General features: G+C 41.8%; 2 protein-coding genes across 9 annotated transcripts in view; one reads left to right on the plus strand and one right to left on the minus strand.

Annotated features, from left to right (window-relative positions):
• The window catches only part of LHFPL3 (LHFPL tetraspan subfamily member 3), a 601,760-nt gene extending 593,066 nt beyond the window's left edge, over window positions 1-8,694 (plus strand). For both annotated transcript variants that reach the window (XM_060414675.1, XM_042249191.2), the window contains one exon: window positions 6,366-8,694. Coding sequence is in view for 1 of the 2 variants with exons in the window: in XM_042249191.2 (XP_042105125.1) it covers window positions 6,366-6,394 (29 nt within the window). In the remaining variant the exon portion in view is untranslated. The remainder of the gene's footprint in view (window positions 1-6,365) is intronic.
• The window catches only part of LOC114114509 (uncharacterized), a 109,763-nt gene that overhangs the window by 15,751 nt on the left and 79,597 nt on the right, over window positions 1-14,415 (minus strand). For 5 of the 7 annotated variants that reach the window (XR_009600363.1, XR_009600398.1, XR_009600377.1 and 2 more), the window contains one exon: window positions 58-1,509. The gene's annotated coding sequence lies outside the window, so the exon portion shown is untranslated. The remainder of the gene's footprint in view (window positions 1-57; window positions 1,510-14,415) is intronic. The other 2 variants (XR_009600390.1, XR_009600375.1) reach the window with 1 other exon arrangement.

The following is a 14,415-nucleotide window of genomic DNA, read 5'->3' on the forward strand; positions in this document are numbered from 1 at the left end:
CATTTAGCAAGATACCTAGGCAATTCTTAAGCATATTGAAGTTTTAAAAGCACTGACCTAATGGATTTTTGGCAGGGGAGAGGGAGAGGTTCTTTGGTTTCTTTATTCTTCCATTTATTCTGCTAGCATTTATTGATCACCTGTCATCAGGATCGAGGTTGGGAGCTGGTGGTACATGGGTGAGCAAGACAAAGGAGATGCTGATGGCCTAGAGCTCGCATTCTCATGGGGGAAAAAGGCAGAAAAAAACAAAATGCATGAGCTAGTTACAGATCATGAGCAGTGCTATGAAGCAAGTAAACTGAACTGTAATGGTAAGAAACCAAACCGAACTATGACAGGTAACGGGGAGGATGTCTTCATGAGTAAGTTATTTCTATTTTGTATTTTGCTTTCTGTTCTAAAAATGTAAACATAATCACTGGCCCTATATAAAGAGAGTCAAAGACTATAATCCTACTGACTGTAATCCTTCTTTTCTCCTCCATGCCCATCCCTCTGCCTCTGGCCCTGGTACTGAAACTCTAGATGCCACCAAGCAGGTACAGTCACAGCCAAGCCCATCAAAAAGTCCAGGCTATGAGCAACTAAACATTTGGATGCGAGCTGGATGATAAATCTCCGAAGTACTGGTATTACCTTTCTGGTTGTGGTAAAAAGGCATTAGAGAATCTAGAAGGACTCGGTAACTGGGGCATAGCTTCCTATCTCATTGTTCTCTTGCATCACTGCAGTCAGGGGCCAGAGTATGCTGGTGGGGATTGATGAATGGGAGGGTGGCCTGCAAGTCAAGATGAGCAATGGACATATACATGCAACCTCAACAACTTCAGACCGTCTCATCACCTACAGTGTTAGTGCTAATCAGCTGCAACCAAAATCAGTGCTAGGCCTTAATTCAGCGCAGAAGTATATTTTGACCACGCATTTATTTTCAGCACAAATCCAAACCCACTACAGTTAGACCCCTTGAGGGACAAACCAGTGATTGCCCAAAGAAAGGATACAGGTAAACCAGTAATCAGAGGATGGGGTTTCAGGTACTGCTCCTCTAGAAACTGTGTCATGAAAGACTATTTCATGCAGCAGATCTAAACCACAGTCAGAGAAAGGGCATTTGCCCACTGTTGCAGTTATCTATTGCTGCGTGAGGAACTATCCCAAATTTTTGTGGCTTAAAACTTTGTCAAAGTTTTGTTGAAAAACCTCACACCCATTAGGATGGCTCCTAACAACCAGTTTTACTATTTCTCACAATTGTGTGGATCGGGAGTTTGGGAAGGGTTTAACTGAGCAGTTCTTCTGCTCCATGTAGCATCCACTAGGGTCACTTTAGGGATCAGTAGTATGGCGGGTCCAAGAAGGCTCACTCACAGGTAGGCCCCTTGCAGGGATGGCTGGTGGGCTCAGCTGGACCACTCTCCCTCTCCGTGTTCTACCAGGACCTCTTCATGTGGTCGCTCCAGCAGAGATTGGAAATTGCCAGTGCTCTAAAGGTTCTCAGCATCACTAATGATCAGAAAAATGCAAATCAAAACTACAGTTATCACCTTACACCCTCAGGCTGGCTACTCTCAAAACGGAAATTTTAAAATGTCAGACAGATATGAAGAAATTAGATCTTCGTGCACTGTGGGTGGGATTATAAAACAGTGCAACAGAAAACAGTATGAAAAAAAAAAAAAAAACGAAAAAAGAGAATAGTATGGAGGGTCCTCAAAAAGCTAAAAATAGAGCTACCATATGATCCAGCAGTCCCATTTCTGGGTGTGTATCCAAGAGAAGCAAAGTCAGGGTCCTGAAGAGGTATGTTCATACCCATGTCACAGCAGCACTGTGCGCAATACGCGAAAGGTGGAAGCAACCCAAATGCCCATCAGCAGATGAACGGATAAGCAGAAAGTGGCACATACACACAAAGGAATAGTATTCCACCTTAGCAAATAAAGAAATCCTGTCACATGCTACAGCATAGGTGAACCTTGAGGATATTGTGCTAAGTGAAATATACCAGTTGCAAAAAGACACATACTGTATAATTCCCCCTACAGGAGCTATCTAAAGACATCGAATTCATAGAAAGGGAAAACAGAATGGTGATTATTGAGGGATGGGGGTGTGTTACTGAGGGAAAGGGGATTTGTGTAATGGGTACAGAATTTCAGGCTTGCAGTATGGAAAGTCCTGGAGATCTGTTTCACAACCATGTGAATTTACTGAACACTGCTGAACTACACACTTCAAATGACTGAGATGTAGATTGTATTCTGTGTGTGTGTGTGTGTGTGTTTACCACATTAAAAAGCAAATCACTGATACTCTTAAAGCCCGGATTGAAGGGGAGGGGAACATAAACCCACCTTTCAGTGAGAGGAAATGCGGAGAATCTGCAGCCAGCTCTCCCCTGCCATCCCTACATGGGGCAGACCCTGTAGAGCTCCTGAGGGCCTAGAAGGGGAGATGTTATTTCCAGGGGGCATATTCAACCTCCGGAAGATGAAGGGTGCAGAAAGCGTTGATAGAGGTGAGCACAGATTGAAACAACAGAACGGGAGAAATGGACAGAGCCTGTAGGGCCAATGAGGAAAGAACAGCCTGGAATCCCACCCTTACTCATTTTCACAACAAAGATGTAGCGCGCCATTCTGCTAAAAGCCTGAGCGGTCCCACCAAGCATTTTTCTCACTCGGCACCTGCCCCTCAGCTGTCCTGACAGTGGGAGCTCCAAGCCCTTATGGAATAGGTCAGATGGGAACAGTCTGCAGAAGCAGGTCACAGGAGACCTTTCAGAGCTGGCAAACACGTAGAAAATCCAGTCACACCACTGCATGTGGATAGTGTGGACAATGTGGCCATTATAAATGCTGCTCTCATGAGCAGTGATTCAAATGACAGCTTCAGAAAGGGTTTGCAAAGAGCCCTTTGGAATTGGAACATGGGTGCCTCAGAGCCCATGACATGTCACGAGGACAAACCCAACTGAACAAAGATCCACAGCAGCAGTGAATGACTTGTTTATTCAGTCCTGCTCTGTACATACCTAGGAGAAGATGACAGCTTTTAAATTGAATCCCGAGCTATGCAACATCCATGGTGTGTGGGAAACGTTAGCAAGAATTTTGAAAAAAGCAGAAAGTTTTATAAAGCAAAGGCCACAGTGGAACCATGCTAAAGCTGCCACCAAATTCTGCAGACGGCCCTGGTGTCTCAGAATCTCTAGGAGTGACAGCAACATCTGGAGGGGAAAACCCTGCCTTTGCCCTCTTAATCTGCCAGCTTCACACATCTGTTTGAAGGGCTAGCCCCTCCAAGCCTTCAGGTGGAAAATCCTTTGTGCAGGTCATTTAGGTAATCATGGCAGCGTTCTCACTGCACCGCTTCTACAGAGTGTTGTCCTGGCATTGTGTGGGGAGTGCTGGTGTTCTGATCACCCCTGGAACACAAGTGCTTGCTGGTTCTTTCAGCCTAGCACATGCTGCAGAATTCTTGCATGCCCCGGGGTTCCTGTTGCATGGTGGAGCCAGTCTTTCTAGGAAGAAAGAATACACGATGGGAGCCATGTCTGAGTAATCCCAGCTCAGCCAGCTTCCCCAAGGGATCTGGTGACAGTGCAGCCTGCACTCACAGCAGGACTGAGACTAGGGTGAGGCCAATGAGGAGCTTAGCGTGCAAAATTTAAGGAGGCCCTTGTCCTGTATTTGCACAATCCTGAGAGTGAGCACCTCCTTGAATCTCGTATGCAAAGAGACCCACTGGCCTCCCTTTGTCCAGGCCTGGCTCAAAGGCCTCACTCTCTCTTTTTGCCATTCATTCCTCAGTTCCCTGCCCAAGGTTAGCACTGGGGTTGGGGGGTATAGCCCCAATGCCAACAGTGGTCAACAGAGCAGAGAGCTTTAAGAAGGAAGAGCTGAGAAATTGATGGTGAGATTGCAGTGAGGGATCCAATGAGGCATTTGGCTACACAGTGGCTACCTGTGGCCCAAGACCAGAGCAGATCCAGGAAGGGCTGGTGATGAAAGACTTGCCCTGGTCTGCCCCTCAGCCATGGGCCAAGATGGTAGGGGGTAAATAGGAAACCCTGTGAGACTGGCCACAGAGGTTCTCTTTGTACGAGAAAGCTCAGGATCTTCACAGGGAGGTGCTTTTCCTGTAGAAAGTTCCTTTCTCCCCAGGCTTGGATGTCAGCGCTCTAGGGGCTGATCTGAAGCCTTTCCACCCCCGTCTGCTTCCTTCCCAGCCCAATATGATGTTACCAAATCAGGCGGCTTTGCACTGGGGAGAGAGAAGGTGGGAGTCTTGGGTTCTGTGTGCGTGTGTGCTAAGTCACTTCAGTCGTGTCCAACTCTCTGTGACCCTGTGGATCATAGCCCTCCTGGCTCCTCTGTCCATGGGATTCTCTAGGCAAGAATACTGAAGTGGGTTGCCATGCCCTCCTCCAAGGGATCTTCCCAAGCCAGGGATTGAACTCACGTCTCACGTCTCCTGCACTGGCGGGCGGGTTCTTTACCACTAGTGCTACCTGGAAACAATGATTCAACCAAAGCAGACTTTTCTATCATTAAATCAGGGGTATATTCATTTGTGAACCTCAGTACAGCGGGGACTCCCTCTTGTCTCCCTTGTCCCCTGCATCGCATGCGTACAGCCCTGAGAAGCACACTTCCACACGCAGGGTCACTTTCCATTTCCCTAGTCTCCTTCCCACATTTGCAAACCCACCCACTCCTCTCCTTCTCCCTCCCCAGGGAGCACCTTTCACAAATCTTGCTGGAAAACCCAGACATTCAGTTTTGTGGGTTTTAAATAGAAAATGATGCAGAATGAGCGAATTATGAGCTGGAGCAGTGGAATCATGGACCCACAAGCCCACGTTTGGATTCCATCGAGCCAGAGCACCTCCATGACACTGCAGCAGAGACCACTCAAGTTCAGAAGTGCCCGTGGCACTATGTCAGATCCTTGGGTTGCTGGCTTACGTTGCTTATCTGAAGAAAGCATTCCCTTCCAGAGGGCCTCTGCCAGCATGATTCAAGCTAAGAGAATCATTATAGACTAATCATCATTATGGCATGATCACATTTCAATTATCCCCTGTGTAGTCTGGGTACATTAAAACAACTTCTCTGACTGAGGGAAGTTCGTTAAAAATCATAATGTGCGTTAAGATTTTTTTAAAGCCTGGTGGAAGCCAACGAGGGGATAAATTCTAGAAACAACGACAGAATCTTTCAGGGGTTTCTCTTGCATTTATGCAGAAAGCATAATCTTATCTTAAAATGTGGGATGAGGAACATAACTGAATAATGGGCCAATTGTTTTATTATAATTTGTGTTTCTAAGCGCTCTGTGATTCAAAACCCAACAGATTGTTTTCTGTCAGCCCCAATCTGACCTACTAGGTGCGTTGGCCCATCTTCACCATGTATAAGGTACCCCTAACTCCTGGTTAGCAGTGGCAAAATCTATGAAAATTAACCAGAGGATGGAGTAGATCACACCACCTGTGATCTCTGTCAATACAGGCACAGTCCCTAATATGTTGCAGAAAAGGAAAAGCAGCCTTCCCCTGAGCATTTGTCCTAAAGAAAAGAATTTAAAAGAACAAGTCAAGTTTCATATGCAAAAATATTCATTTTCGATAGCAACAAAAGAAACAGAAACATACCTACGTATCTGACAGTGGTGAAATCATTGAGAGTAGAATATTGAGCGTGGCCTGGAGAGGAATGAGGATGGCATGGAATATAATGCAGTCACGAGAAACTGATGCTGATGATGCAGAGAGTGGAAATATAGCAAATTGTTTTTAATATTGTCTTGAAAATGTCATCTACGCTGTGATTCCAACTATATCAAATAAGTGCACACCTTAGATAAGGAATAGAAAGAGACATGGGATGAAAACAGCTGGTGTCTCAAAGTGATTGGATTGTGGATGATTCATCTCTATAGTCATTCCTTTTGAAACAGTTATAATGTTCATTCAATAATAAATAAAGCTTGGAAGGAAAAGGAAAACACTCAAGTGAGGCATTTTCTGTGCCAGGCAGAAAAATCAGTGATGCCTGGGATCGTTTTGCATTCTCCCTTGCTCCTTCAAAGCAGCCTGTAATCTTCATCCACAGGTAGGGAATATGCATGCCTGAATTATCAGGGGACCCCCCCTCACCAGGAAGGCTGTGCTGTTTGTTTAATGGACCAGAAACCTCACTCCTTTCAGTCTTGTTTGATAACAAATCTAAGGTACATTTGTTGGTATGGTTTTTCCTTGACAAATATGCACAAAAATCTTGAGGACAGAAAATGATGCGTTTGTTCTTTCTCTCTTTTCTCTTTCTCTTGCCCATCCACCCCCCCCCCTGCAGTTCTGCTAAGCCAATATTCTCTAGAATGAGCACAAAACAAATCAAATAACAGCTAAACTAATCGAATAACAGCTTTTGTACATCAGCATCGAGAAGGACGACACTTGGGAGAGATCAGAGTACCGAGATGGATACCGGCGAGAGCGAAGCATCCAGCTGTCAAAGCACCTACTAAACCTAGATCGGCAGAGATGGGAGTGATTTTCCTGAAAGGAGATATGATCACGGATTAAACACCAGCTCATTGGAAACTATCATTGAATAAGAGCAGATGACACTCATGAGAAATCACATTCAGGAAATATTTTAAGGAAGAGAAATATAAATGTGCTAGAATTAACATGTAAAATATATATGTACTGAGGTTTGTAAACTGTCCTTTTTTAATCAAACAGAAAACAAAAAGCTTTAATCTTTCAACATTATTTTTAAAAAGGCAGTGCATCCTAAATTATTCCTATCTCAATAGCCAAGAGGCTGATCAACCATCAGTTATTGAGGAAGCGTCTTAGAAAATGCCTCTGAATATTTTCATAGGAGCCATGACCTTTGGTTCCCATCTCTGCCGTTCATTTATGTCACTGTGTAATTAGTTAACAACCACTCAGTTAAGAGATGTTAATGTTTCAAACTTTTTACTGAGTCTTTGTTCAGTTTAATCTGTCTGTACCAGTTATTACTGAGAAAGTGTTTCTGACATATACTATTACTCCATCAAGCTGTATATTACAGGAAGTACATCTTTACATCATAGGTTCCTGAGCAACATAGACTTCCCTATCTTTCAGGAAATAGCATCAAGGAACTCTGAAAAATATAGAAAGCTCATTTTCACCTTGAATGCTCACATGTAATATATAGGCTGCTATCAAATAAACACTTTTTCTAATTGCCCCTAGTAATACGTATAAGAATTTAATATACTTTACAAGTAAACATCTAAAATATCTTCTTTTTCTATTCCTTTGTCATATCATCAGAAATCCATATCCTTTCTTTCCCTTACTTTCCCTTACTAACACCATTCCATTAAACCTATTTCTAAATGATAGTAAGTGGCACTAACAAAATAAATAATAATTAATAGCCTTAGAACTAATGAATATATACTTAATACAGGTCAAAGAAACTTGGTAGGAGTAAGTTGCCTTTTTGTTTACTAATTTTAGTTTCAAGAACACTCAGTTTTTTTTGTTTGTTTGTTTGTTTGTTTTTAGTTGATTGGCATTTAGAAGTAGTGACAAATGATCAATTGTCTTCAACAATCTTTTGCTCCCAGGCGTCCCCCACCATCACCCTTACCACATACCCTGCTATATGCAACAACAGAAAAATAGTTAATATTGAAGTAGCCAATTGCTTGAGAATGACACAAGCTAAAAAATATATGTGCAGGAATCATCAGTATAAGCCAAACCATATTCTATACCTGAGCAGAAAACATGACCATGTAGAATGCCTTCATTTTTGAGCTCAAAATTAAGATCCGTTTAGTATATATTATTGGAACAATGGAGAGTAATACAAGAAGAATCAACCAAGATACAGATCACGGTTGATTTCTCTTATCCTGTCTCACACTCCTAGTTTTGTCAATGTCTTTGGTATCAGCATCTTTTCACCCCAGATGAGTTTTATGTTTCCAATGGCTAAAAAGCATATTACAGATACAGTCAAATAAGTGAAACACAATTCACAAAGATATGGATTTTCTAAAGAACCCCATTAGGGGAGTACTTATTATCTCTAAAGTATTAGCTGTTCTGGGAGTTATTTGTTGCTTTAAATATTAGCTCTCCCTCTGCATTCAAAACACCCTACTTACTAAATTTAATTACACACAACTTTTCAAGAATTCATCTTTTAGTTAAGGGGAGGTACCTCTCTGCTTTACCTACAATAAAAATAGAAGGTATTGGCTTTCTTTAATCCGTGTAAATTGTAGATTCCACTGGGAGTCCTACAACACTAATAGTGGTGTTTATGAAAATGAAAAAGTGCTTCCTATCCACATGCAAGTGTTTTTAAGAAGTTGTTTTCCTTCTAAAAAACCTAAGTGTAATTTAGCATACCATAGTGCTCTGAAGATGGGTCATTGACAGTGTACCATTTGTACATAGGTAAAACACATGTAAATCACTAAATGTTAATTCAGTATAAGAAGTACGTTTTTATCTTTTTAAAAAAAAGTGACTCCCTTTCTCATTCTGTTCTGTTGTATTGCGTCCAAAAGTTGTGTGTAATTTTTTAAGGTCCAGGAAATGTAAAGAAATTTGTTGGAATATCTGAATTTCTGTAAAAAATAAAAATAAGATTTTGTTATTTAAAAGATTGTTTGGTGTTGTGGCGTACATTCGTTGCATTCAGCGTCTGTCTTTGTTCAGTGATCCAGTGACAGGTGATGACTTGACTGAAATAACCATCTTTGAAAAATCTCCTTGCTGTCAGATTCCATAATATTTGCCAAGAGCAGACATTTATTGGATGTGCAGGACCCTCATCATGCGAAAGGCATGATTAATAACCTCCAAAGCCTCTTCTCACCAAGCAGAGACACACCTCAAGCTAAACCTTCATAGACTCAGTGGAATGAAATTGAGCAGTGACTAGCCAGACTGTTAAGTAAAACCTGGCCTGAAACATTCTGAAATACCCAGTTAGCTGCTCCACCTTGGCTCGTGCACATTGAAACAGCCACCTGTTCCCTAGGCATGAGCAGCAGTTTTGCAGGAGTTCATATTGAGTGTGTGTTGTCTGGGTAGGTCCTAATGCCAGATCCTTCATTTACTGCATAACTCTAAACAGCTCCTCTCCTATTAAATGAACACAAATAATAAAGCCTGGCCCTATAGTGGTGTTGTGAGGCTATAAATTAATGTAGAGGGCTATGCTGGTGCTTGACTAGTAGGCAATATACTCTATGAATTTAACTCCTTCCCCCTACTATTTGCAAGACATTGAAGAAGAAAAGAAACAGAAACATGACCTCTGCTCTCAAAATGTTGAAGATAAAGTAACTATGAGTAGGGATTTAAAACTCAAATACCTACTAGAGCCAGGGAGATAAGTAAGTTACAGAGCAAAGCAAGCTGGGCTGCCAAGATAATAGGAAGTAGTGGGCACAATGGAGCGCTGGAAAGCCTAGGTCCTGTCTACAGAGATGATGTTGCCAGTACTCAGCTCTAGTCATTCACCAAACATGCACTGAGTCCTTACTGTGTGTCTGGAATTATTCTAAATCCTGGGAAAGATAGTAGTGAGCCAGAAACATAAGACCCCTGCTCCTATGGGTCTCATGTTCTGGTAGGAAAACAGATAATAAATAGGGAAATGTCTGCTAATAATAACAGATGCTCTAGTTGCTGTTGTTGTTGTTCTCTTGCTAAGCTGTGTCCAACTCTTTGTGTCCCATGGACTGCAGCACGCCAGGCTCATCTGTCCTTCACTGTCTCCCAGAATTCCTCAGATTCATGTCCGTTGAGTTGATGATGCTGTCTAACCATCTCATCCTCTGCCGCCCGCTTCTTTTGTCTTCAATCTTTCCCAGCATCAGTGAGTCGGTTCTTCCCATCATGTGGCCAAAGTATTGGAGCTTCAGTTTCAACATCAGTCCTTCCAATGAATATTCAGGATTGATTTCTAATAGGATTGACTGGTTTGATCTTCTTGCTGTCCAAGGGACTCTCAAGAGTCTTCTCCAGCACTATAATTCAAAAGCATCAATTCTTTGACACTCAGCCTTCTTTATTATCCAACTCTCATATCCATACTTGACTACTGGAAAAGTTATACCTTTGACTATACAGACCTTTGTCAGCAAGGTGATGTCTCTGCTTTTTAATATACTGTCTGGGTTTATCATAGCTTTCCTTCCAAGGAGCAAGCATCTTTCAATTTCATGGCTTTGGTCACCATCTGCAGTGATTTTGGAGGCCAAGAAAATAATATCTGTCACTGCTTCCACTTTTTCCTCTTCTGTTTGCCATGAAGTAATGGGATCAGATGCCATGATCTTCGTTTTTTGAATGTTGAGTTTTAAGCTAACTTTTCACTCTCCTCTTTCACCCTCATCAAGAAGCTCTTTAGTTCCTTTTCACTTTCTGCCATTGGAGTGGTATCATCCGCATATCTGAGGTTGTTGATATATAAATATCAAGTTGGCAATCTTGATTCCAGCTTGTGATTCATCCAGGCCGGCATTTCACATGTACTCTGCATACAAGTTAAATAAGCAGGGTGACAGTATACAGCCTTGTCATACTTGTTTCCCAATTTTGAACCGGTTTGTTGTTCCATGTCCAGTTCTACCTGTGCATACAGGTTTCTCAGGAGACACGTAAGGTGGCCTGATATTTCCATCTGTTTAAGAATTTTCCAGTTTGTTGTGATCCACATAGTCAAAGGCTTTAGTGTAGTCAATAAAGCAGAAGTTTTTCTGGAATGCCCTTGCTTTCTCCATGATGCAACAAATGTTGGTAATTTGATCTTTCATTCCTCTGCCTTTTTTAAACCCAGCCTGTACATTTGGAAGTTCTCAGTTCATGTACTGTTGAAGCCTAGCTTGAAGGATTTTGAGCATAATCTTACTAGCATGTGAAATGAGCACAGTTGTGTAGTAGTATGAATATTCTTTGGCATTGCCTTTCTTTGGGATTGGAATAAAAAGTGACCTTTTCCAGTCCTGTGGGCCACTGCTGAGCTTTCCAAATTTGTTGGCATATTGAGTACAGCACTTTCAGAGCATCATCTTTTAGGATTTTAAATAGCTCAGCTAGAATTCCATAATTTCTATTAGCTTTGTTTGTAGTAATTCTTCTTAAGGCTTGCTTGACTTCACAGCTCAGGATGTTTGGCTCTAGATTAGTAACCACACCATCATGGTTATCTGGGTCATTAAGACTCTTTTTGTATAATTCTGTGTATTCTTGTCACCTCTTCTTAATATCTTCTGCTTCTGTTGGGTCCTTACCATTTCTGTTCTTTATCATGCCAATCCTTGCATGAAATGTTCCCTTGATCTCTCCAATTTTCTTGAAGAGATCTCTACTCTTTCCCAATCTGTTGTTTTCCTCTATTTCTTTGCACTGTTCATTTAAGAAGGCTTTTTTTGTGTCTCCTTGCTGTTCTCTGGAACTCTGCATTCAGTTGGGCATCTTTTGCTTTCACCCTTGCCTTTCACTTTGCTTCTTTCCTCAGCTATTTGTAAAGCCTCCTCAGATAACCATTTTGCCTTCTTGCATTTTTATTTTTCCTTTGGAATGGTTTTGGTCACTGCCTTCTATACAATGTTATGAACCTCCGTCCATAGTTCTTCATGCACTCTATCTACCAGATCGAATCCCTTGAGTCTATACATCACCTCCACTGTATAACCATAAGGAATTTGATTTAGGTCATACATGAATGGCCTTGTGGTTTTTCATGCTTTCCTGAGTTTAAGCCTGAATTTTCCAATAAGGAGCTGATGATCTGAGCTACAGTCAGCTCCAGGTTTGTTTTTGTTGATTGTGTAGAACTTCTCCATCTTTGGCTGCAAAGAGCATAATCAGCTTGATTTTGGTATTGACCATCTGGTGATGTCCATGAGTAGAGTCATAGTCATCGCTCGTGTTGTTGGAAAGGGTGTTTGCTATGACTGGCATGTTCTCTTGACAAAACTCTGTTAGCCTTTGCACTGCTTCATTTTGTACTCCAAGGCCAAACTTGCCTGTTATTCCATATATCTCTTGACTTCCTACTTTTGCATTCCAATACCCTATGATGAAAAGGACATCTTATTTTGGTGTTAGTTCTAGAAGATGTTGTAGGTCTTCACAGAACTGATCAACTGCTTCTTCAGCATCAGTGGTTGGGGCATAGACTTGGATTACTCTGATGCTGAATGATTTGCCTTGGAAACAAACCGAGATCATTCTGTCATTTTTGAGGCTGCATTTCGGACTCTCTTGTTAACCATGAAGCCTACTCCATTTCTTCTAAGGGATTCTTGCCTACAGTAGTAGATATAATGGTCATCTGTATTATATTTGCCCATTCCTGTCCATTTTAGTCCACTGATTCCTAAGATAGCGATGTTCACTCTTGCCATCTCCTGCTTGACCACATCCAATTTACCTTGATTCATGGACTTAACATTCCAGGTTCCTATGCAATATTGTTCTTGACAGCATAGGACTTTACTTTCCACAACTGAGCATCGTTTCCGCTTTGGCCCAACTGCTTCATTTTTTCTGGAACTATTAGTAATTGTCCTCTTCTCTTCTCCAGTAGCATATTAAAGATGTTTCAACATGGGGGCTCATTTTCTATTGTCATATCTTTTTGCCTTTTCATACTGTTCATGGGGTTCTCGAGGCAAGAACACTGGAGTGGATTGCCATTCCCGTCTCCAGTGGACCATGTATTGTCAGAACTCGTCACTATGACCTGTCTGTCTTGGGTGGCCCTGCATGGCATGGATCATAGCTTCATTGAGTTATACAAGTCACCATGACAAGGCTGTGATTGGTGAAGGGGAGGTGTTCTAGAGAATTATAACAAGGTGATGTGATGCAGAAATAGGGAAGTGAATCAAGGAAGGCTGCTATGAAAAGGTGGCATTTAAGGTGAGACCTGAATGATAGGAAGAGCCAGCCATGTGAAGAAAGAGGGAAGGATACGCCACACAGTGAATGGTTCTAAGGCAGGAATAAGATCACTATAGGTGAGGAGCAGCAGATGGCAGGGAGGGGATAGGAGCTTCAGAAACCAGCTTCTGGCTTGGTAGGCCAGAATGGTTGGTTGGTACATTTTTTAAGTGTCAGAGAAAGCCATTTGAGGGTCTTAATAGGGGAGAGATGGAAACTATTTTATATTTTTTAAAGATTATTCTTTGCTTGTGCTTCTAGCAGGTATCAGCTGGACACTCTAAAAGGCCTTCCTTACACAATACTACCAGGTCTTTGATATTACAATGACCTTATTTTCTTTCACTTACTATTGGGACATAGTTGATTTACAATGTCCTGTCAGTTTCAGGTGTACAGCAAAGCGGTTTAGTTACACATATTCCTCTATAATTTTTCAGATGCTTTTCCATTAAGGCTATTACAGAGTACTGAGTCGAGTTCCCTGTGCTATACACTGGGTCCTTGTTGATTATCTACTTTATATATAGTGGTATCTATATATTAATCCCCATCTCCCAATTTATCCCTTCCCTGTCCACTTGGTAACCATAAGTTTGTTTGCTATATCTGTGATTCGATTTCTGTTTTGTAAATAGGTTTCTTATTCCCAGCTTTTAGATTCTGCATATAAACAGTATCGTACATTTGTCTTTGTCTGAAGTGAAGTGTCTTACTTCGCTCAGTATGGCAGTCTCTAAGTCTGTCCATGCCCCTGCATATGGCACTATTCCAGCATTTCTTATGGCTGAGTGATATCCATTGTGTCTCTGCACCACATCTCCTTTATCTGTTCCTCTCGGTGGGCATTTAGGTTGCTTCCATGTCTTAGGTATTGCAAATAGTGCTTCAGTGAACACTGCGGTGTAGTATCTTTTTGAATTATGGTTTTCTCTAGATATATGCTCAGGAGTGGTATTGCCGGATGAAATGATAGCTCTATTCTTAGTGTTTTAAAGAACCTCCACCCTGGAGAAGGAAATGGCAGTCCACTCCAGTAATCTTGCCTGGAGAATTCTATGAACAGAGGAGCCTGGCAGGCTACAGTCCATGGGATTACAGAGTCAGGCATGACTGAGCAACTGTCACTCACACTCATTCTTAATAGTGTCCTTCCTAAATACCATGGGGAATACAACAGTTTCTAGAGAAGCATTTTGAGCATTCAAAGCTTTGTTTTCTAATTGGTATTCCTCAGCCACTTGCCCACCAATTACTCCTATGTTTCTAGCATATATCTTCTGAGAATTAATAGTGAGCAATGCAGAGCTCCAGAGAATAGCAAGAAGAGATAAGAAAGCCTTCTTCAGCGATCAATGCAAAGAAATAGAGGAAAAGAACAGAATGGGAAAGACTAGAGATCTCTTCAAGAAAATTAGAGATAC

The sequence above is a fragment of the Ovis aries genome, chromosome 4 (genome assembly GCF_016772045.2).
Source record: "Ovis aries strain OAR_USU_Benz2616 breed Rambouillet chromosome 4, ARS-UI_Ramb_v3.0, whole genome shotgun sequence".
Classification (NCBI taxonomy): domain Eukaryota; kingdom Metazoa; phylum Chordata; class Mammalia; order Artiodactyla; family Bovidae; genus Ovis; species Ovis aries.